General features: G+C 46.2%; 1 protein-coding gene across 2 annotated transcripts in view; it reads right to left on the bottom strand.

Annotated features, from left to right (window-relative positions):
- Positions 1–6169: 6169 nt before the first annotated feature.
- The window catches only part of serinc5 (serine incorporator 5), a 91318-nt gene continuing 74225 nt past the window's right edge, over positions 6170–23262 (bottom strand). The window contains exons 7-13 of one of the 2 annotated variants that reach the window (XM_033018585.1): positions 20910–21005; positions 20674–20800; positions 18497–18545; positions 16613–16624; positions 15748–15787; positions 10537–10684; positions 6170–7711 (exon numbers count right to left, since the gene is read on the bottom strand). In XM_033018585.1, the coding sequence (XP_032874476.1) occupies positions 7561–7711; positions 10537–10684; positions 15748–15787; positions 16613–16624; positions 18497–18545; positions 20674–20800; positions 20910–21005 (623 nt within the window). In that variant the 3' untranslated portion in view covers positions 6170–7560. Of the gene's footprint in view, positions 7712–10536; positions 10685–15747; positions 15788–16612; positions 16625–18476; positions 18546–20673; positions 20801–20909; positions 21006–23262 lie in introns of both variants that reach the window. The other variant, XM_033018584.1, reaches the window with a different exon arrangement.

Here is a 23262-nt window from a genome sequence, read left to right as displayed (position 1 = left end):
TAAGAGGCTTCTGGATAGACACATGGATATGCAGGGAATGGAGGGATATGGATCGGCACGGTGGCGCAGCAGGGGAGTTGCTGCCTTACAGCACCAGAGATCCGGGTACAATCCCAACTACGGATGCCGTCTGTACAAAATGTGCATGTTCTCCCCGTGACCGCGTGTTTTTTTTCCCGAAATCTTCAGTTTCCTCGCAAAGACGTTCAGAATTGTTGGTTAATTAGCTTGGTATAAATGTAAAAAAAATTGTCCCTAGATTGTGGGATAGTGTTGGTGTGTGCGGGGATCGCTGGTCGGCGTGGACACGGAGGGCCGGAGGGCCTGCTTCAGCGCTGCATCTCTAAACTAAACGTGTAGGCAGAGGTGATTGGTTTAATTAGGCATCATGTCCAGCACAAGTATTGTGGGCCGAAGGGCCTGTTCCTATTCTGTACTGTTCTTGTCTATGGCAATTTCTGCCAGTGGTCCTGGCCAAAGATTATTTCTCAGTCAACACACAAAAAAAAATAGATGAGTTGCTCATCAGGTGGAGCCTGCCGTATTTGTTTTAAATGCTGACAAGACAAAGCTCATGCTGTTCACTAAAGCTAAATCAAAGCCCTTGGACCTCCCTCCTATCACCACTTTGCAGGGCTCTGTGATTGAATCTGTGTCTCAATATAAATATCTGGGAATTATAATTGACGATTCTCTCTTTTAAACCTCATATCCAGCAACTTGTGAAAAAACTAAAGATAAAATTAGGTTTTTACTTTAGAAACAAATCTTGTTTTTCTTTTGAAGCCAAAAAAAGACTTGTTGCTGCAACGTTTATGTCTGTGTTGGACTACGGTGATGTTTTATATACGAATGCATCTTCAAAATGCCTACAGTCTTTGGACACGGTCTACCACGGAGCACTGAGATTTGTTACTAATTTTAAAACCCTCACGCACCACTGCTCTTTGTATGCTCAAGTTGGATGGTTTGCCCTGTCCACCCGCAGACTCCATCATTGGCATATCCTTATTTATAAGACTATCCTCGGTGTTCTTCCTTCATACCTGCAGAAGTATGTAATTCGAAAAAGCACAGGAGCTTATCAGCTCCGCTCTGAGGACTTGTTCTTACTAACTGTACCTAAAGTCCGTACTGAACTGGGGAAAAGGGCATTTAGTTATGCTGCTCCCTTCGCATGGAACCAGCTGCAGAATGAACTGAAACTTAAGGAGCTGGTTTCTATAAACAGATTTAAATCCCTTCTTAATGATGTTGAAGCGGGCTCTTCTGTCTGTACATGCTTTGTTTGATGATGTTCTGACTGTGACTCTATTTATATGTTCTCTGTTGTTTTTAAATTATTGTCTGTAACTGTGGAACTGTGCTGCTGCCTGTCTTGGCCAGGACTCTCTTGTAAAAGAGATTTTTAATCGCAATGAGACTTCTCCTGGTTAAATAAAGGTTAAATAAAATAAAAATAAAATAGAAATAATCACGCAGCACTTTGAGATATCCTTAAAGCATAAAATCTGCTATAAAAATACAAATGTGGTCTTTTTCATTTAAGATCGTGCAACTTTATTTGACCAATAAATCAAGAATGCAGATCTGGATTAGTGTGACATCTTTTGTAGGTTTTTAAACATGGTTCAAAATAATAGTTCAGAAAGAAATGAACTCCAATTTATTGAGCATTTGAAATACAAACAACTTACAATTGTAAATTCGAAAGTCAGCAAAGCGGCATAATATTTCAGACTGTAGACATAAATTATAATTGTATGATCTTCCCACAGAAATACTTAAGATGCAATTTGTTGCTGTATTGCCAGTGATAAACTTGCATATCCAGCACCAACACCATGTTCTCAACCTCCATTTCAATGAACTGTACATTGAAGACGATTCAGTGAAAGGACTGGATAGAGTGGATGTGGAGACGATGTTTCCACTAGTGGGAGAGTCTAGGACCAGAGGTCATAGCCTCAGAATTAAAGGACAGTCCTTTAGGAATGAGATGAGGAGGAATTTCTTTAGTCAGAGGGTGGTGAATCTGTGGAATTCATTGCCACAGACGGCTGTGGAAATCAAGTCAATGGTTGATTCTTGATTAGCACGGGTGTCAGGGGTTATGGGGAGAAGGCAGGAGAATGGGGTTAGGAGGGAGAGATAGATCAGCCATTATTGAATGGCGGAGTAGACTTGATGGTCCGAATGGGCAAATTCTGCTCCCATCACTTATGAACATGAACTTATCAGTAATAGAGGGGCAGGCAAATAAATCTTCAACATTAAAACAGACAATAAACAAGACATATTTTAAAAAAACAGCCACGCAGATAATAACAAGGTGCTACGGCATTATCATCATCATATCAAAAGATTGCTATTGCAACTGAGATTTTTTTGTTTAAACATGTTTTTTAAAAAAGTGGCCCACAATTAAAAATGATGCTGCTGTTGTTAAACAAAACCGGTTCTTTAAAATTCTTGGCTTGCGTTATGGTGCAGACACTGTTGCTTCAGGCCCACATGCCCATGGTTCATTTGCTTTAAAGAAAAAGCAATTTAAAACCTGAATGGCATTAGCTTCATCATCATGAGGAGGAGGTGACAAGACAGCATTTTGCGGGACACTCGGAAGGTGAGGAGGAATGGCAACAAGGAAAATACAAAAGCTTCCAACATACAAAACGTGCCCGTCCCAAATGGGCAGGCATGTCAATATTAGCACCAGTATTGAAGAATGTGTTTGTTTAAAAAGAAAACGACAGAGAATAATACTTTATAATTGCCAGAGATCACACAGACCGTCAACATTTGAACCAGAGGGGAGAAAATACCATTTAGAAATATTCATTTAACTTGATGTGAAAGTAACTGCAATACCTGGATGATTTTTCAAAAATGCATGCACGCGGGTTTGGTAGTTTCTAAGAAACTTCTCTCCAAACTTGTCCCTTTACAGAGCCACAATTCAAGGTGTCATGGAGATATCAGGTTTAGTTTGGAGATACATGCCGGCAAAAGGCCCTTCGGTCCACCGAGTCCGCGCCGACCAGCGATCCCCGCACACTAACACTACCCTACACAAACTAGAGACAATTTTAGAATTATACTCAGCCAATTAAGCTACAAACCTGTACGTCTTTGGAGTGTGGGAGGAAACCAGAGATCCTGGAGAAAACCCACGCAGGTCATGTGGCGAACGTACAGACAAGCATCCGTGGTCAGGATCAAACCCGGGTCTCTGGCGCTGTGAGGCAGCAACTCTACCGCTGCGCCACCGTGCTGCCCAGGTATTCCAGATTCTAAACTTCTATCCATGTAAAAGCTGGTACTAGATAGTTGCATTTCTCCCTCCGTCATTCACGCAAGCAAGAACATCCACAAAGGTGCAACCCCAAAAGCCAAAATGTTACAGCTGCTATTCAATTACACTTTAAATATTACTGTTGACTCGCCCCAGAAATTGCAACATCACTTCAGATCGTTTTCTTATTTCCCTCTCCAACCTTCTCACAAATGGTCCAAGTGCAGTAACAGAGGGACGGCCCCTGTATAAAATCTGCCACAGAGTTTTCACCTTCAGCGTTCAGAGAGCTGAATGTTTTCATGCTTGCTTAACGTTTAATGAGTTGCCAGATCTTTTGAGTGTGTCAACATCACAGTAGGTAGCTTCTCCGCTTCAAGTTAACTCTTTCTGGTATAATGCTCGCCCACAGCTATCGATGGCCGGTTTCCTTTATCATCATTACCTTTTTTTGCATATCTTTCATTCGTTTGTTCTGTATCGCTCGATATCGCCGTCTATATCTCTCGTTTCCCTTTCCCCTGACTCTCAGTCTGAAGAAGGGTCTCGACCCGAAACGTCACCCATTCCTTCTCTCCAGAGATGCTGTCTGACCCGCTGAGCTACTCCAGCATTTTGTGTCTATCTACAGAGATCTGTCAATTGGGATGGTTGCTCCGGCTTCCACTGAAATGCGGGAGAGCATCTTTGTGTCTATCTTCGGTCTAAACCAGCATCTACCTGCAGTTCCTCCCTACACAACGCTTCACAGAGCATGGTTAGTACCAGGCAGCAATGCTATTGGAAAGTTGGCAGATTATTGTCAAGAAAGCATTACAGCTTTATTTTGGTATTTTAATAAGGCATTTTGGCCATTTAGCACCCAAACCCCCTGCACCTGCACCTCACACCCACACACTAACACAAGACTGAGGTTAAAGAGCAAGATTCTGTTATTATCTACCCACTAAATTCCAGTTCTTGTCACCGTATAAACATAGTTCTTCCACCTAGTAGACTGATGTGTGCAAGCTTCTACAGTTAAATGATTTCAATTATAGTTTTCTAGTCTGAAGAATGGTTCTGACCCAAAACGTCACATATGCATATCTTCCAGCAATGCTGCCCAGACCTGCTGAGTTACTCCGGCACTTCTGTTCTTCTCGCGTGCAAACCGGCACCTGCAGTTGCTTGCGTCTACAACTATAGTTCCCCCCATGCTGCGCTAGCTTAGGCACAAAATGGGTTTCGGGGGAGTCTCAATCACATACACGTCGTCACACGCGGAGACCCAAACCAGCTCTGATCTTTAAGTTCGGACCAGACAAAAAGTGGCACAACCGCAGCCCATTCCAAACATTCACACTTTTCCTGTAAATCTTCTGCCCAAAATAAATGTGAACCAGTAATTTTACCCTTTTCATCACCCACTACATTTTGCCACACGCCCGCACCAGTTTATTGAGGGAGGCCATGAACGATAGTTCATGAAGATTTCCCTTTTCCCTTCCATTCAACATAATCTTAAAGGAGAATGCCAAGTACAGCCACGCATTGCAGTGGTGGCAAGCACTAGCTGCGAATGTCAATTTGGCTCAGAAATGCCGATGGGGTTTTCCAACTAAGATGCCGCCCGACACTCTTCTTTATTTACCAGCGAGCTTTACCCAGACGAGCATTTAAAACGGTTTAACACGCCAGCGCAGTTGCCACTTAGCGAAATGAAAGAAATTAATTGACCAGCCAACACTATGCCAAGCCTTTGGCAAAAAGCAGCGCACACACACACACTCACACTTCCAGTAGAGTTACTTGTTTCACAGCCACACATTGGGCCTCACACCTATTTGCTCGAACGACTTGGCTGCGACACTGCTAATTAAATTTGTTTTATCTTGCGATATAAAGACATCTTAAATTTTGCGTCAAATACTATTTTTTTTTAAACACCACGTTAAATAAATACACGCTAATACCCGCATCAAAACACTCCGTACAATCAACACAATTTTAGCTTCTTCGAACGGCGATTGCAGGAGACGCAACTGCCAGATTGTGTTCACCTTCTATTCCGCCTGTGGTTTGCAATAAGTGGAGCAAGAATACGTCAATGCCAACTGCTGCAGAGTTACATCTACACTGGCCTGCCTCGACAGTGACTGACAAAGCGATCAGCAAACACAGTTAACATAGGAAGGAGGAAAGGCAAACAAAGGGCCCCAACACAGGAGAACAAACAAGACACAAAGCGTTGGAGTAACTCGGAGGGACGTGCAGTATCTCTGGAGAATACAAGTATAGAAATTAGTTGTAGAGCAGAGGGATCCATTAGTGCAGGTACATAGTTCCTGAAAAATGGCGTCACAGGGAAACCTGAGAGGCAACCTTTTTGTTACATAATGGGTGATGGGTGTATGGAACGAGTTGCCGGAGGAGGTAGTTGAGGCAGGAACTATCCCAACGTTCAACAGGTACATGGATAGGAAAGGTTTAGTGGAATATGGGCCAAGCACAGGCAGGTGGGACTGGTGTAGATGGGACATGTAGGTCGGCATGGGCACGATGGGCCGAAGGGCCCGTTTCCATGCTGTATCTATAGATAGCTGATATTTCGGGTCGGGACCATTTTATCCCCTATCCATGTTCTCCAGAGATATGCCTGACCCGCTAAGTTACTCCAGCGCTGTCATTTGTCAATCATTTCCTCGTTCCTCCAAACAGAAGAGACACTGGCGTTAAATTTAAGTTGACTATTCGAAAACAAACCCCACTTCCCACATATCTAGTCCAAATAACTGCATATCTCTACTTAATTCCTAAATATGTTCATATACTACTTTACATCCACTATACAATGGAATTATTTTAACTTAAGGGCGTAATATTTTCATTTTATATTTTTCTACTCAGCTTTAAAACTTCCAGTCATCCTTTTCCATCTCAATTGATGTCAGAAGTGACTCATCCCAGCTTCTCCAGACAAAAAGATACTTATTATGGTTTATGTACAAAAAATATTACCAGCTTAGATTGGGTCCAACTCACGACTGGGATCCAATAGTCATCAGATGAGAATTGCTCAGATCTATTTTAATTTTTTTTTAAAAGCTCAGCGAATACTCATCCTTTTTTTTTTTTTTTTAAAAGGGCCACAAAGTGATGGAGCAACTCAGCGTGTCATGGTAGCATCCCAGGAGCATGTGGATGGGTGATGTTTTGGATCGGGACACTTCTTCAGACTGGAGACCAGTTGGAAGGGTCTTGACCAAAACGTCACCTATTCATGTTCTCCTGAGATGCTGCCCAACCCACTGAGTTACTCCAACACTTTATGTCCTATTGTGTAAACCAGCATCTGCAGTTGCTTGCTTCTACATTATTTTCTCGCCCATCTTTAGGTTGCTTAAGGCAGGATGATTGTTATACCTGTGCCTCTGGTGTTGTGCTGCCTGTACATCCAGGTTCTTGGTTAATTATGCAACACTGATTTGTTCACCTCAGTATAAGACAACAAACCAACACTACACACGTGGTCACCTAAGCAAACACCTTCATTCATCACCCAACTTCCCCTTCCTTCATCCAAATTGCGGGCCCAGTTATCTCCAGGCAAACCCATCACAAGTCCACCACCGATTTTCTGGCAACTGGTGTTCTGACACCTCCTTTAATCCGGACATAACTATGAGAGCGCACTTGGAATCCCCTTGACCACTGACTTCGGGAAAGTCCCCCTGAAATTTTGGCGCCTAGGCCGGGTGAGGTGGCCGATATCGACCTCATCAGGACTGCCGTGGCAGGACTTGCGATCGACGGGTCAACTTTGCCCTCTGCGGCCAGGGCTCCGGAACTCCGGCCCTGCCATACCCATTCCCTTAGCCGACTTCCGAGGCCGAGTTTACGGGCTGGTGTCTCGGCGGCCTAGGCGGGCGGTACGTTAAGTTTAAACTCGTTAAGTTACCAGCAATCCGTGCTGCTCCTGAGCCACGAGAGGGGGTGTAATTAGTGGGTCAGAGGTGTATTGTTGTATCATTACTAGTCCGGCACTCCGGAACCAAGGGTGCCAGAAAATCAGTGGTGGGCCCACCATCACGGACTCCATTTTGTTTTCTCCCTCAGGTGAAAACTGTTACTGACAGAGGCGGTGACAGTGCAAAAGGAGACCACACTGGAGAATAATACACGGGTCGGTCAATCCGCTGTCAAAAAATAAAATGAGGACAGGTTATGTAACATGACAAAGTGGAACTGGACTGTGGGATGCAGCAGTTCCAGGATACAAAGCATTACACCAAAAATTCACGTTTGGGACAGCACATGGGAGCAATCAGAGTCCATAAAAACAACAGGATACAAATCCAACAGGAAGCCATTTTAATCCAGAAGGTGGAAGGGTTTCCCGGAACAAATAAATTTTCCAGTTTAACATCTTCATACCTGTGAAGAGAGGGAAGAGTCTCGTTTACTTTATAAAGTTCAAATAGTAAACCCATGAACATTTGAGATGATGATTTTGTCATTAAGTGCCCCTACATTCATTTCTGTTCACCAACCTGGCCATTTCTCAGAATGTGGCCTATTTTAGACTTTAGAGATACAGCGTGGAAACAGGCCCTTCGGCCCGCCGAGTCCACGCCGACCAGCGATCACCCCGTACTCTAGCACTATCCTACACACACTGGGGACAATTTACACTTTACAGAAGCTGATTAAGCTACAGACCTGCACGTCTTTGGAGTGTGCGAGGAAACCGGAGCACCCGGATAAACCTATGTGGTCACAGGGAGAACGTACGAACTCCATACATGGACCCGTAGTCAGGATGGAACTTTGGTCTCTGGCGCTGCAAGGCAGCAACTCTACCGCTACGCCACCGTGTCACTTATACTTTCATGTCTGTTCACCAACAGCTTTCGCTATCATCTTTCGCTTGGGCCGCTTACAACCCAGCAGTCTAACTTCAAGTAAACCTTGCATCCCCTCTCTCTCTCCGTACCTCCCCCACCCAGGTTGTTGTACTAGGATCAAAGTCGTCTCGTTGAGTCTCATTGTCGGTAACTCATTTTCACCTCGCCCACCGCTAACAATCGCCCGTTTCCTTTATCATCGTTACTTTTTGTGTATATCTTTCATTCATTTGTTCTATATCTCTCTATATGACCATCTAGATCTCTCGTTTCCCTTTCCCCTGACTCTCAGCCAGAAGAGGGGTCTCGGCCCGAAACGTCACCCATTCCTTCTCTCCAGAGATGCTGTCTGACCCGCTGAGTTACTCCAGCATTTTGTGTCTATCTTCGGCTTAAACCAGCATCTGCAGTTCCTTCCTACAGCAATGTGGCAATTTCTTGGTGGTGTCCCTCCCCTTTCCATATAGTGGAAGACATCAGCATTTGGTGACACAATGATTGAGTTCAGTGTCCACAGCTCGGCATTTCAACTCCTATACATGTACAGCAGCTTGTTCAACTGCCTCAATAATACGTACATAAATGCAATTCATTGCCACAGAAGGTCATGGAGGCCAAGTCAGTGGATATTTTTAAGGCAGAGAGAGATTCTTGATTAGTACGGGTGTCAGGGATTATGGGGAGAAGGCAGGAGAATGGAGAGATGGATCAGCCATGATTGAATGGCGGAGTAGACTTGATGGGTAGAATGACCTAATTCTGCTCCTGTCACTTATGACCCTCTGTGGAAAAAGTTGCCCCTTAAATCCACGTCCTCTGGTTCTTGATTCCCCTGCTCTGGCTAAAAGACTGTGCATTCACACTAACTATTCCTTCGTGATTCATCACACCTCTGTGATCACTCCTCAGCTATGATCAACTCCTGAGCCGGGGTCAAGGAAAGAGCGTTCACGTCGCGGCCCTGTTTCCACCAATCGTTCCACCACCGCGCACAAGAAGTAAAGATCCAAAGATCTCTCCTGGTCCCAGCACACTGATGCAATTATAAAGAAGGCACATCAGCGCCTCTATTTCCAGGAAGATTACGGAGAGTCGGTATGTCAAGGAGGACTCTCTTGAACTTCTACAGGTGCACAGTAGAGAGCATGCTGACCGGTTGCATCGTGGCTTGGTTCGGCAACTTGAACGTCCAGGAGCGGGAAAAAAAATGCAGAAAGTTGTGACCACTGCCCAGTCCATCATCGGCTTGACCTACCCACCATCGAAGGGATCTATTGCAATCGCTGCCTCAAAAAGGCTGCCAACATCAAAGACCCACACCATCCTGCCCACGCACTCATCTCTCCGTTGCCATCGGGAAGAAGGTACAGGAGCTTGAAATCTGGAACATCCAGGTTCAGGAACAGCTGCTTCCCCACAGCCATCAGGCTATTAAACACGACATCAAATAAGCTCCTGCTCTGTACTATGTTTACATATTCTGTTGTGCTGCAGCAAGCAAGGATTTCATTGGCCTCTCTGGGACACATGACAATAAAATTCTCTTGACTCTTGAAGAAGCACAAGAAGCGACAAGACAGACGCCAATGTATGCAGATGACGAGAGGCGTGTTCAGCCTTCTAATCTTGTGTGAGGACTCGATTAGAAGAAGAACTCCTGAGCCAGGGACCAGTAGATATAACCATATAACCATATAACAATTACAGCACGGAAACAGGCCATCTCGGCCCTACAAGTCCGTGCCGAACAATTTTTTTCCCTTAGTCCCACCTGCCTGCACTCATACCATAACCCTCCATTCCCTTCTCATCCATATGCCTATCCAATTTATTTTTAAATGATACCAACGAACCTGCCGCCACCACTTCCACTGGAAGCTCATTCCACACCGCTACCACTCTCCGAGTAAAGAAGTTCCCCCTCATGTTACCCCTAAACTTCTGTCCCTTAATTCTGAAGTCATGTCCTCTTGTTTGAATCTTCCCTATTCTCAAAGGGAAAAGCTTGATCACATCAACTCTGTCTATCCCTCTCATCATTTTAAAGACCTCTATCAAGTCCCCCCTTAACCTTCTGCGCTCCAGAGAATAAAGACCTAACTTATTCAACCTATCTCTGTAACTTAGTTGTTGAAACCCAGGCAACATTCTAGTAAATCTGGATGATGGATGATGGGCCAGATGGGAGGGGGGGGGGGGAAGGAATTTGTCATTTTTTAAGCGCCCTTCATGGGCGACTATTGCATACCTTGGCTACCCAAGCAAAGAATTTCACTGTGATTTGGCATGTGTGGCAATAAAACATTCATTCATTCATTCATTCATTCATGTGGAAACTGTCTGTGATTTACTTACTCGAACCAGTTTGTCAGAGTCATCATGACATACAGGGAGCCAAGGAAGAAGACAAAGTGGAAGAAGGAGTAGCTGTACACCACGCTGGGCTTCTCATTGTGGATGACCTTCTGAACTCCTCTTTCACTGCCATCCACCTCATAGTTACCTGTCACACAAAGGTCAAGAGATGAAGAGCTCAGCTGCGACGTACAGCAAATAACAGGCTCCACTGGAAACCGTATCACATCGATTAATTATGATTAATTTATTAGCCAAGTGTGTAAACATACAAGGAATTTGAGTTGCCACCAGTCATTTATAAAGTACCCAATGAATTGGCCTCCATAGCCGTCTGTGGCAATGAATTTCACAGATTCACCACACTCTGACTAAAAAAAAATTCTCATCTCCTTTCTAAAGATACATCCTTTTATTCTGCGGCTACAGGCTCTGGTTCTAGATTCTCCCACTACTGGAGACATCCTCTCCACGTCCACTCTCTTCTCTCTGTATTGTCTTTCCACCGGCTGGTTAGCACGAATCAAAAGCTTTTCACTCTACCTCGGTACACGTGACAATAAACTAAACGCAAACTCCATCTATCTAGGTGACGTTCAATGAGATCATAATGCCATAACTGACGAGTAGAATTAGGCCATTCGGCCCATCAAATCTACTCCGCCATTCTCCCGACTTCCCTTAACCTCCGACACCCGTACTAATCATGAATCTATCTATCCCTGCCGTATAAATATCCACTGACTTGGCCTCCACAGCATTCTGTGGCAAACAATTCCACAGATTCACCACCCTCTGACTAAAGAAATTCCTTCTCATCTCCTTCCTAAAAGAACGTCCTTTAATTCTGGTGCTATGGCCTCTAGTCCTAGACTCTCCCACTGGTGGAAACATCCTCTCCACATCCACTCTATCCAGGTCTTTCTCTATTCTAAAGGAGATCCCTCCTCATTCTTCAAAATCCAGCGAGTACAGGTCCAGTGCCGTCAAACGCTCTTCATACGTTAACCATGTGTTTATGCCACTGCTTGAACAAAGTGAAGGAAATTCCTAAGAGCTGAGGTGTGGTGAAGTAACAGATTCAAGGGCCTGTCCCACTTTCACGACCTAATTCACGACCTTTTTTTACTCGTGGACATTTTCATCGGGCTAGAGAAACGGCCCGACCTACTTGATGCCACGAGTACCTACGACTAGCATCACGGCCTGCTACGACCATGCTGCGAGTACGAGTCAAGGGCAAACTCGGCAGAGGTCGTGAATTAGGTTGTGAAAGAGGGACAGGCCCTTTAGAAGGAAAATAGCAGTTAAAAATAGTGCAACTTGTGGTATTTGAAGTGAGTTTTGACTCATCTGCAAATAGGTTCCCGTCTGAGAAATAAGGAGAGGGGAGACAAAATTTACACTTGGAATGTTTTTTGTGGCTAGACTCTACATCTGACAAGCATCTACATCACCAGCAATGACCCAGGCTCTGAGGAAAATGATCACGAGAAGCCTCGACCATGAAGAATGTACAAGACAATACAGGGTTTGTCAGAGACAGGAAAACCAGTTAATTTTTATCCAGTTTTAAACATTTTACCAAGTGCCATTAACATTTAAATATAAAATAAGGTAATGCAACTTAGACAAACAAAAATCTATGACAGATTTTAAAAATTCCTCCTCAATCCATTCTAAAGGTATACCCTTTAGTTCTGAGGCGATGGCCTCTGGTTCTAGACTCTCCCACTAGTGGAAACATCCTCTCCACATCCACTCTGTCCAAGCCTTTCACTATTCGGTAAGTTTCAATGAGGTTCCCTTTCTTCCTCACTGCGCTGTATCTCTAAACTAATCTAAAAGTACAATAAACGCTTAGTCAGAGACAAGAAAAAAGACAATTTTTAACAACATTTTACCAAATGCATTATATTTAAATATAAAGTGTTGCAAAATTTAAAAACAAAGATCTATGACCGGCCCTTAAGAATGCTTCCTCATCTCCATTCCAAAGGTACATCCTTTTAAGTCCGAGGCTGTGTCCTCTGGTCTAGACTCTCTCCCACTATGAGATCTAAGGTTGCCAACTTTCTCACTCCCAAATAAGGGACAAAAGGTCAAAAATAGGGACAAATTCCCGACGGCAATTCGTTGACCGACTAGGCCGTGGCTGGGTGAATGATGAGTTGGCCCGGGTGCTGGACTGCACACAAAGCCCAGCCGGCTGGGCCAGCCGAGGAGTTTTGGCCCAGGCCACGCGACGTCACGCGCAAAGTCCGGCACCCCATCCAACTCATGGAACCGATAATCGGCCATGATGGGGGGGGGGGGGGGTGGTGATGTTGGCGGTAAGCGAAGGTCCGAAGGCGGACAGCTGGGGCCACGGGCGAGACGCTGCTGCACTCCATGGGCTGCACTACGTCGGGACGGGTGATGCGACAGTCCCCTCGACCCGCGTAGAAGCAGTCAAATACGGGGCAAGGGCTACCCAATTTAGCCCAATATATTGGGATATCCCGGCTAATACGGGACAGTTGGCAACCCTCATTCTTCTAAACTCCAGCAAGTAAAGGCCCAGTGGCATCAAACTCTCATCATACATTAACTATTTATACCACCGCTTCATCAATGTGAAAGAAATTCCTAAGAGACGGGATGTGGCGAACTATGCTTACAACCAGTTTTAAATAATTTATCAAGCGCATTAATATTTATGAATAAAATAAAGTAATGCAATTCAGCAAAAATAATTCTACAACAGGCCTTAAAAATGGCAGCCTTATCGAAAATGGGTGGACAATTTTGAGATCTTCATCCATGGTAACGACAATCTACTCGCACCAAGATTTGAGGAACTGAGGGGTTCTCATTTAGTGTCTAGTTTACAAACTCGAACAAAACATGTCATTTTCACTCGAGTTTAAAAAAAGCAGAAGTCGCAGTTCTCTGTGGAGAGGCAGGGACCACGGACAAAACCTCCTGGGATTTCCCTGTGCAAACTCCAGCTCTGTCTAGCTGGAAATGATGCCGAGAAGATTTACGAGGATGCTGCCAGGACTCGAGGGACTGGGCTACAGGGAGAGGTTGAGCAGGCTGTGACTCTATTCCTAGGAGAGCAAGTGGCGGCGCTGTGATACAGCTGCGGCTCGCCTGCAGTCTGTCTGTTTTTACTTTTTATGTCGGTTTTTTTTGTCTAGTTTAGAATTTTTTTTGGTTATTAGGTGGTGTTATGTGTGTGGGGGGAGGGTGAAACAGAGCTTTCTGTCTCTCCCTTCGGGGGAATGCGACTTTTTGTCGTATTCTTCCTCTCTTCCCCCGTCTGCGCTGAGGCCTAATGGCGGAGCTGGCGGCCTCCAACCTGCGACCGACCTCGAGGGTCCGGAGGTAGAGCCAGCCAGGACTCACCAACGCGAGGCTGGCCGTCTTCGAGCTGTGGCGACGTCCGGGTAGCGGCACGACTCGGCGCTCCGGTGAGGGCGGACGGTGCGGAGCTGAGACACTCCTGTGCGGCCGGCACGGCTACCGGCTGGAAGGCGCTCCCGTGTGAGCAGCCCGGTGCGGGGCTGAGACACTGCCGTGTGGGCGGACCGGCTACCGGCTGGAAGGTGCTCCCGTGTGAGCAGCCCGGTGCGGGGCTGAGACACTCCTGTGCGGCCGCACGGCTACCGGCTGGAAGGTGCTCCCGTGTGAGCAGCCCGGTGCGGGGCTGAGACGCTGCCTTGTGGGCGGCCCGGTGCGGAGCGGAGACGGTGCTACGGCTGCTGAGGCGGCGGCGACCTGGATCCTGGGCTCGGCCGCGGGCCGGTGGAGGACAATGTCGGGAGCTCGCAGGTCACAGGCTGGTGCCTGTTTTCCGGAGCACCCGTTTGCAACAGCTTCGGGCAGCTTCGACCACCCCCCGGCCGCCATCGCCCGGTGGGGTATCGCCTCGGCGCAGAGGGAGAAGAGGAGGGAAGAGACAGTAACTCTAAGACTTTTGCCTCCATCACAGTGAGGAGGTGTTTGGTGAACTTCACTGTGGTGGATGTTATTTGTGTTTATTGTGTTTTGTTATTATTACATGTATGGCCTGCAGGCAACAGCATTCGTCATCAGACCGAAAGGTCTGATGACAAATAAAGGATTCAATTCAAAGACTATGGGTGGTGGGGGGGGGGGGGGGGGGGGGGGGGGGAGGGGGGGGGAATCTTATAGAGGTGTACAAAAGCGTGAGAGGAATTGAACGGGTAGAAGCACAAAAATCTTATACGTCTCTTGCCCACAGTAGGGGAAATTGAGAACTAGTGGACAGACTGTAGGTTTAAAGTGAGGGGGGGGGGGGGGGGGGGGAGATTTAATAAGAACCCGAGGGGTAACTTTAATTTTACACACTGCCGGTGGGTGTATGGAATGAGCTGCCGGAGCAGGTAGTTGTGGCAAGGACAATCGCACGTTTAAGAAACATTTTGACAGGTAAATGGATAGGACAGGTTTAGAGGGATATGGGCCAAACACAGGCAGCAGGGACTAGTCTAGATGGGACACGTTGGCAAGTTGGACCGAAAGGCCTGCTTCCATGCTGAATGAATATTGACATTTGTGGCTCTAAGCACCCCAGTGCCAAATTCCATTTTACTGTCGATCAGGGGACAGAATAGCTTCCTTATGTTGCTGGCAATCAGTTGATTCCCACCAAGCCTCCCCCCCCCCCCTCCCCCCTTGTCCGAAGCTCCTAGTTTATACACTCCAAACAATAGCAATAGGGGCAGCAGGACGAAGGCTGCGGACGCCAATAGGATCAACAAGCTCAACAGGAAGGCTGGCTTCCAACTCCTGGGGGCGGAGTTGGATTCACGGGAGGTTGGTCTTGGAGGGGAGGATGCTCCTCAAACTGCGGAGCATCCTGGACAATACAGCTCACCCCCTCCGTGACACACTGGTCAACCTGAGGAGCACCTTCAGCAACAGACTGGTTCCACCAAGATGCAGCACAGAACGCCACAGGAGATCCTTCTTCCCTGTGGCTGTCAAACTGTACAACCCCTCCCCCTTCTGTCGTGGGGTGGATAGACTGCGACCGACTCCTCTTCCCCCCCCCTCCCCATCTTTGAAGGTCCCCAATCCTTTCCACTCGTCACTCTAATTCCATGTTTCGTGCATCTTGTGTTTCTATGACTGTTGGCAAATCAATTTCCCTCCTGGGGTAAATAAAGTTCTATTGTATCGTAATGAAGGTTTGAGACTTGCCTTCTTCATCTGGGGCAAAACAGAAGCAGCATCGAGCTTCCTGGAAAATAAAGAGAAGTCAGGATGAAAACAACCTCTATAGATTGGAGGGGTTTTTTGGGGGCATAACAACGTTATTCAAACGCACATGATTGTTTTTTTTTAAAAAGATACTTTTGTAGAGGCACAAACGTCGTGAATAAACGATTTCTTTATTCAGGCATTGGAGGTAAGATATACATGCACGCTTAGCACTCTAATAATAGTCATTGTTGCCGCTGAGAGGCTGTTACCTCGTGGGCCCGAGCTGATCTCCTGCTGAGGTGGCAGGACACTCTCATGAAGAGAGAGGAAGAGAGGGAAGGTCGGTTCTTGTATACTAGGGCACACCCCTATACCCCGTGACCCTACCCCCGACTGCCGAGGATTCGCATAGCAAGAGTGGCCTAACCACTAGGTGCCACCACACTTTTCTCGTTTCAGAATACATGAGCAACCAGGGGAGCAGTGGACAAGATTATACTGACTTTCAGTTTTTCATAAAGACAAGACACAAAATGCTGAAGTAACTCAACAGCCGAGGCTGAAGCTCTGGAGAAATTTGGATCATTTTCATTAGTTTAGTTTAGAGATACAGCACGGAAACAGGCCCACCTGATCCGCGCCGACCAGCGATCCCCGCAAGCTAAAGGGCCTGTCCCACTTGCCTATTTTTTTCAGCGACTGCCGGCGTCATTTCAGAGGAAAACTTTTTTCACACAGAGAGTGGTGAATCTCTGGAATCCTCTGCCGCAGAAGGTAGTTGAGGCCAGTTCATTGGCTATATTTAAGAGGGAGTTAGATGTGGCCCTTGTGGCTAAAGGGATCGGGGGTATGGAGAGAAGGCAGGTACAGGATGCTGAGTTGGATGATCAGCCATGATCATATCGAATGGCGGTGCAGGCTCGAAGGGCCGAATGGCCTACTCCTGCACCTATTTTCTATGTTTCTATGTTTCAGCGTCGCCAAAAGATTTTGAACATTTCAAAATCCAGCGGCGACAAAAAAAATGTTGCGACACTTGAAAAAACACCGCGCATCAATACGTCATCACAAGGCGACTTGATACGTCATTCAATGATGCCGAAAAAAATCGCCAAGTGGGAGAGGCCCTTAACACTTTCCGACTCACACTAGGGACAATTTACACACTAGGGACACCAAGCCAATTAACTTACATACTTGTGCGTCTTTGGAGTGTGGGGGGGAAACCGAAGATCTCAGAGTAAACCCACGCAGGTCACAGGGAGAACATACAAACTCCGTACAGTCAGCACCCGTAGTCGGGATTGAACCCGGGTGTTTGGTGCTGCAGACGCTGTAAGGCAGCAACTCTACCGCTGCGCCACCACGCTGCCCGATTACAGCAAACATTATTCTTCACTAAAATTTCCAATTACACTTTCAATAAAGGTACCTTCTTAACATGTCAATAGTTTTATTATTTTAATGAAAAACTACAAATGTTCCATTGGTTTAAAACGATAGCTGCACCAAGTTAGACATAAATGCTGGAGAAACTCAGTAACTGCGGCAGCATCTATGGAGCGATGGAAATAGGCAACGTTTCGGGCCGAAACCCTTCTTTAGACTGAAATGTTGCCTATTTCCTTCGCTCCATAGATGCTGCTGCACCCGCTGAGTTCCTCCAGAATTTTTGTCTACCTTCGATTTTCCAGCATCTGCAGTTCCTTCTTAAACAGCTGCACCAAGTGGTTGATGCACGTATATTAAATGGGCACAAAGTGCTGGAGTAACACAGCTGGTCAGACAGCATCAATGGAGAACATGGACAGGTGATGTTTCGAGTCGAGACGCTTCTTCAGACACTTCCTCCATCAGTCTGAAGCAGGGTCTCGACCCAAAAAATCACCCATCATTATTCTCCAGAGCTACTGCCTGACCCAGTGAGTTACTCCAGCACTTTGTGTGCATCTTTGGTATAAACTAGCATCGAACAGTAAAAGGCCTGGATGTGGAGAGGGTTGTTCCACTGAGGGGCAACTTTTTCACACAAGGGTGGTGGGTGTATGGAACAGGCTGCCAGAGGAGGTAGTTGAGGCTGGGACTATCCCAATTTTTAAGAAACAGTTAGACAGATAAATGGATAGGACTGGTTTGAAGGAATATGGACCAAACGCTGACTGGTGGGACTAGTGTAGCAGGGATATTTTGGCCAGTGTGGACAAGTTGGGCTGAAGGGCCTGTTTCCACACTGTATCCCTCTATGGCTAGTGGGACAGTTAGGACCAGAGGCCATAGCCTCAGAATAAAAGGACATGAGTTTAGAATGAAGATGAGGAGGAATTTCATTAGTCAGAGGGTGGTGAATCTGTAGAATTCATTGCCACTGATTGCTGTGGAGGCCAAGCCAATTGATATTTTTAAGGAAGATTCTTGATAGTACGGGTGTCAGGAGTTATGGGGAGAAGGCAGGAGAATGGGGTTTAGAGGGAGAGATAGATCAGCCATGATTGAATGGCGGAGTAGACTTGATGGGCCGAATGGCCTAATTCTGCTCATATCACTTATGGAACTTCTGCAGTTCATTGTTTTTTCTACAATAGATTTGCAAGATACCATGAAAAAAAATATCATAGATAAAAACGTGAATCAGCATCTGGATATTTAATCAGCAATATATATCAGATTAAAAATCAGAGAATGCACAACCTTAGCCTTGTATCTACTCTGAGAAATAAAATACTCACAATAGGTCAGGAGTTGAGACGCTGCTCACCCCCAGTGTTATCGAGCTAGAACGCATGGTCGAAGTTAGACTGAAAACAAAAATGTAAAAAAAGGCATTTAACTTGGGAGTCCCTCAAAGAAGTCCATTTGCTTAACCATTTATTACAAATACCAACACAAATACTTCCACCCACCCACGCATATGGATTCCCCGACTACAAAAACATGGAGAGATTCAGGATGAAATGTTTCACCACTTGCATTGAGTTAGTTAAGTTAGTTCGTGCATCGCTAAAAGGCCCAATCAACATATCCTGCTTCTACCAACGACTAACGTACATGTATTGCACCCCTTTCGAACACTGTGTAAGCAGTGCATAGAACAGTACAGAAACAGAAACAGGCCCTTCAGCCCACAATGTCAGTGCCCACAATGCCCACACCAACTCTCATCGGCCTGTACATGATCCGTGTCCCCTCATTTCCTGCTTATCCATGTGCTGATCCAAACATCTCTTCAACACCACTATTGTCTCTGCCTCCACCACCACTCCCAGCAGCATTTTCCATGCCTCCACCACCCTCTGGGGAGAAGGCAGGAGAATGGGGTTGGGTGGGAGAGAAAGATCGGCCAGGATTGAATGGCGGTGTAGTCTTGATAGGCCGAATGGCCTAAAGGGCCTGTCCCACTTGGCGATTTTGTTCGGCGACTGCCGGCATCATTGACTGACGTATCAGGTCACCGAACAATACGCGGCGTGACGATGTGGCGTGACGACGTATTGACGAGCCGTGGTTTTTCAAGTCGCAACAATTTGTCGTCGCCGCTGGATTTTGAAATGTTCAGTCTTTTGGCGACACGGATATGACGCTGGCAGTCGCCGAAACAAATCGGCAAGTGGGACAGGCCCTTAAGCCTACTCCTATTCCTTATGACCTTATGACCACCCTCTGAGTAAAACACATCTCGTTTACACTGCGCTGTCAAATACTCTTGGTCATTCCATTCCTACTTTGCCCTTAATTCAACAAATATGCATTTTTAGACCAAACAACACCCACTGTGAATAATTAAGTAGCCAGAAACCAGTTAGTAATGAGCTAGACTCCACCTGGAGGCTGAATGAACTGCTTATTAGTAACTAACAGAAGAATTTAAATGGCTTTGCCCAAAACCACCCACTAGCAGTTTTAATTGGACACTTTCAAAGCAAATCTTCCCCAGCAATGGAAATTTCTGCGACATCCCATGAGACTAGCGTTAGCAGAAGGTATTATTTGCACTTTTATGCCAGAATTATCCATCACTTTTTTCTTAAATTTAACAGTTAGACCTTAGAGATGCAGCAGGGCCTTAGGCCCGAGTAAGCACCAACCAGCAACCACCCCGCACACTCTAATGTCCCTGTCCCACTTAGGAAACCTGAACGGAAACCTCTGGAGACTTTGCGCCCCACCCAAGGTTTCCGTGCGGTTCCCGGAGGTTTATGTCAGTCTCCCTACCTGCTTCCACTACCCGCACACCTCCTGCAACCTCCGGGAACCGCACGGAAACCTTGGGTGGGGCGCAAAGTCTCCAGAGGTTTCCGTTCAGGTTTCCTAAGTGGGACAGGGGCTTAACACAATCCTACACACACCAGGGACAATTTACAATTTACAGAAGCCAATTAACCTTCAAACCTGCACGTCTTTGGAGTGTGGGAGGAAACCGGGAGCACCTGGAGAAAACCCACGTGGTCACAGGGCAAATGTACAAATTCCATATAGACAGCACCGTAGTCAGGATCGAACCGGGATCTCTGGCACTATGGGGCAGCAACTTTACTGCTTGGATTTGAAAAATTCAAAAATGGTCTCATCCACCATCAATAGACTAACACAAAGTGCTGGAGTTACTCAGAAGGTCAGGCACCATCTCCGGAGAAAATGGATAGGTGACGTTTCGGATCGGAAATCTGCTAAAGACTATCATCCACCTCACTCTCTCACGCCCTCCCTGTCCCTTAACCCGCCCCCCACGCTCCCCCTCTCCCTCCCCATCCCTCATTCTCCCCCCCCCACCCCCCGTTCTCGCTCCCCTTCTCCGTTCCACCCTCCCCCTCTCCGTCCCTCCCTCTCGCTCTCTATGAGGTGCTGACTACATTGGAGATCAGCCCCGACGCTGTAACTCCATCCAGGTGTGGTCCACGTGAGCAGGAGAGTGCGTGACCAACGTACCAGGCGTAGAGGACGCAGCCGTACATGATGATGGCTCCCAGCACCGACACCAGCTTGTCGTCTGTTTGAAGACCGTTGCCCAACAGCTGAGGGGTGCAGATTGTGGTGTTGACTCCATCCTTCATCACTGACAAGAGATTGAAACCATTCAGTTCCACTTTGAGGTGCCAACTGTTCTTAAAGCAAGATTCAGTGCAAATAGTCCAATTTTTAAAATTGCCAAGATGTCCACCTACCATATTCCGGGGGTGTGTTGGCCAGTGAAGAGAAGGTGAGATACACCACGTAGCAGCTGATTACCCCAGACTGAAGGAGGCCAGAGTTTGGCTGATCTAAAACAAAGCAAATGGAGCAGCCTTTAAAAGGAATGGCTAATAAAAGATGGTTACTTTGTAAAGGAAACAAAGCAAGGAAAATAATGCATTTTTTCTTTTTCTTTTTCTAAATGGTGACGCGCAACGGTAGAGTTGTTGCCCCGCAGCGCCAGAGACCCGGGTTCAATGCCGACTACGGGTTCTGTCTGTACGGAGTTCGTACGCTCTCCCCGTGACCTGCGTGGGTTTTCTCCGAGATCTCCGGTTTCCTCCCACACTCCAAAGACCGACAGGTTTGTGGGTTAATTTGTGTGTGGTGTGTGTGGGTGTGTGTGGGTGTGGGTGGGTATATAGTACATAGAACAGTACAGAGCAGTAGAGCATCTAAAGAATGGTCCCAACCCAAAACATCACAAGTCCCTTCTCTCCAGAGATGCTGCCTGGCCTGCTGAATTACTCCAGCATTTTGTGTCTATCTTTAGTTTAAACCAGCATCTGCAGTTCCTTCCTACACATAGAGAGCAGTAAAGTGCAGAGAAAGGCCCTTTCGCCCACAATATTGGTGTCCAATCTCCTCTGCCTGCACTTGAACCACATATCCCTCCATTCTAGGACTAGAGGTCATAGCCTTAGAATTAAAGGATGTTCCTTTAGGAAGGAGATGAGGAGGAATTTCTTTAGTCAGAGGGTGGTGAATCTGTGGAATTTCTTGCCACAGAAGACTGTGGAGGCTGTGGGAGATATTTAAGCAGATATAGATTGATTCTTGATTAGTACGGGTGTCAGACGTTTCGGGGAGAAATGCAAGAGATTGGGGTTAAGAGGGAGAGATAGATCAGCCATGGCAGAGTAGACTTGATGGGACAAATGACCTAATTCTGCTCCCATCTTTTATGATTCCCTGCATATCCATGTGCCCAGCTAAATAACTCCACCAACATAACAGTGGAGGCTTTACAGAGGCACATATACATATCCTTGTCTGCCTCCACCACCAGCCCTGGCAGCATGTTCCAGGCACCGTGTAGTTAGAAATCCCTGCACCGCACATCTTCTTTAAACATTATCCCATGGACCATATAGCAACGCCCCCTAGTCTTTAACATTTCCACCCCAGGGGAGATATTCTATCCTTTCATGCCTCCCATGAGTTTATCTACTTCTAATAGGTCTCTACTCAACCTCTGAAGCTCCAGAGAAAACAATCCAAGTTTGTCGTTACAACTGTCTGAAGAAGGGTCTCAACCCAAAACATCGCACATTCCTTCTCTCCAGAGATGCTGCCCGTCCCGCTGAGTTACGCCAGCATTTTGTGTCTATCTTCTCCTTAAAGCTAATACACTCTAATCCTGTGAGCATTCTGGTGAATTTCCTCTGCACCCTCTCCAAAGCCTCCACATACATCCTGTAATGGGGAGAAGGTAGACAAAAATGCTGGAGAAACTCAGCGGGTGAGGCAGCATCTATGGAGCGAAGGAATAGGTGACGTTTCGGGTTGAGACCTTACAATACTCCAAATGTACAGTGCCCTGCATAATGTTTGGGACAAAGACCCATCATTTATTTATTTGCCTCTGTACTCCTCAATTTGAGATTTGTAATAGAAAAAAAATCACACGTGGTTAAAGTGCACATTGTCAGATTTTAATAAAGGCCATTTTCTAACATTTTGGTTTCACCATGTAGAAATGACAACTGTGTTTATACATAGTCCCCCCCAATGTGCACTTTAACCATGTAATTTCTTTCCATTACAAATCTCAAATTGTGGAGTACAGAGGCAAATAAATAAATGATGGCTCTTTGTCCCAAACATGATGGAGGGTACTGTAGCTTCAAACTACAAAGTTGTCAAAGATGTCCTTGTTTCGGTGTCAAGTGCAAATTATTCCCTCGCACCAGCAGTTTCGCTTGGCCATTTGATTATTTGATCATAAAAATGTCTAAATATAAAGTATTTGAGGGCAGGGCCTGGAGGGGGGTGGGGGAGGAGACAAACATAGCTGTACAAACAATTTCTTTCTTTCAGAAGGACTCAATAATTACCCAGTGACTTTACTTTAGATTTCAGAGATACAGCGCGGAAACAGCGTGGCCCTTTGCCCCACCGAGCAGCGATCACCCCGCACACTAACACTATCCTGTGCACATTGTGGACAATTTATAATTTTACCCCCCCGTCAATTAACCTACAAACCTGTACGTCTTTGGAGTGTTGGGGGAAACCAGAGCACCCGGAGAAACCCCACCCAGGTCACAGGGAGAACGTGCAAAC

Source organism: Amblyraja radiata, chromosome 3 (assembly GCF_010909765.2).
Source record: "Amblyraja radiata isolate CabotCenter1 chromosome 3, sAmbRad1.1.pri, whole genome shotgun sequence".
Taxonomy (NCBI): Eukaryota; Metazoa; Chordata; class Chondrichthyes; order Rajiformes; family Rajidae; genus Amblyraja; species Amblyraja radiata.
Note: the sequence above shows the minus strand (reverse complement) of the source record. Positions and strands in the feature narration are given on the sequence as shown.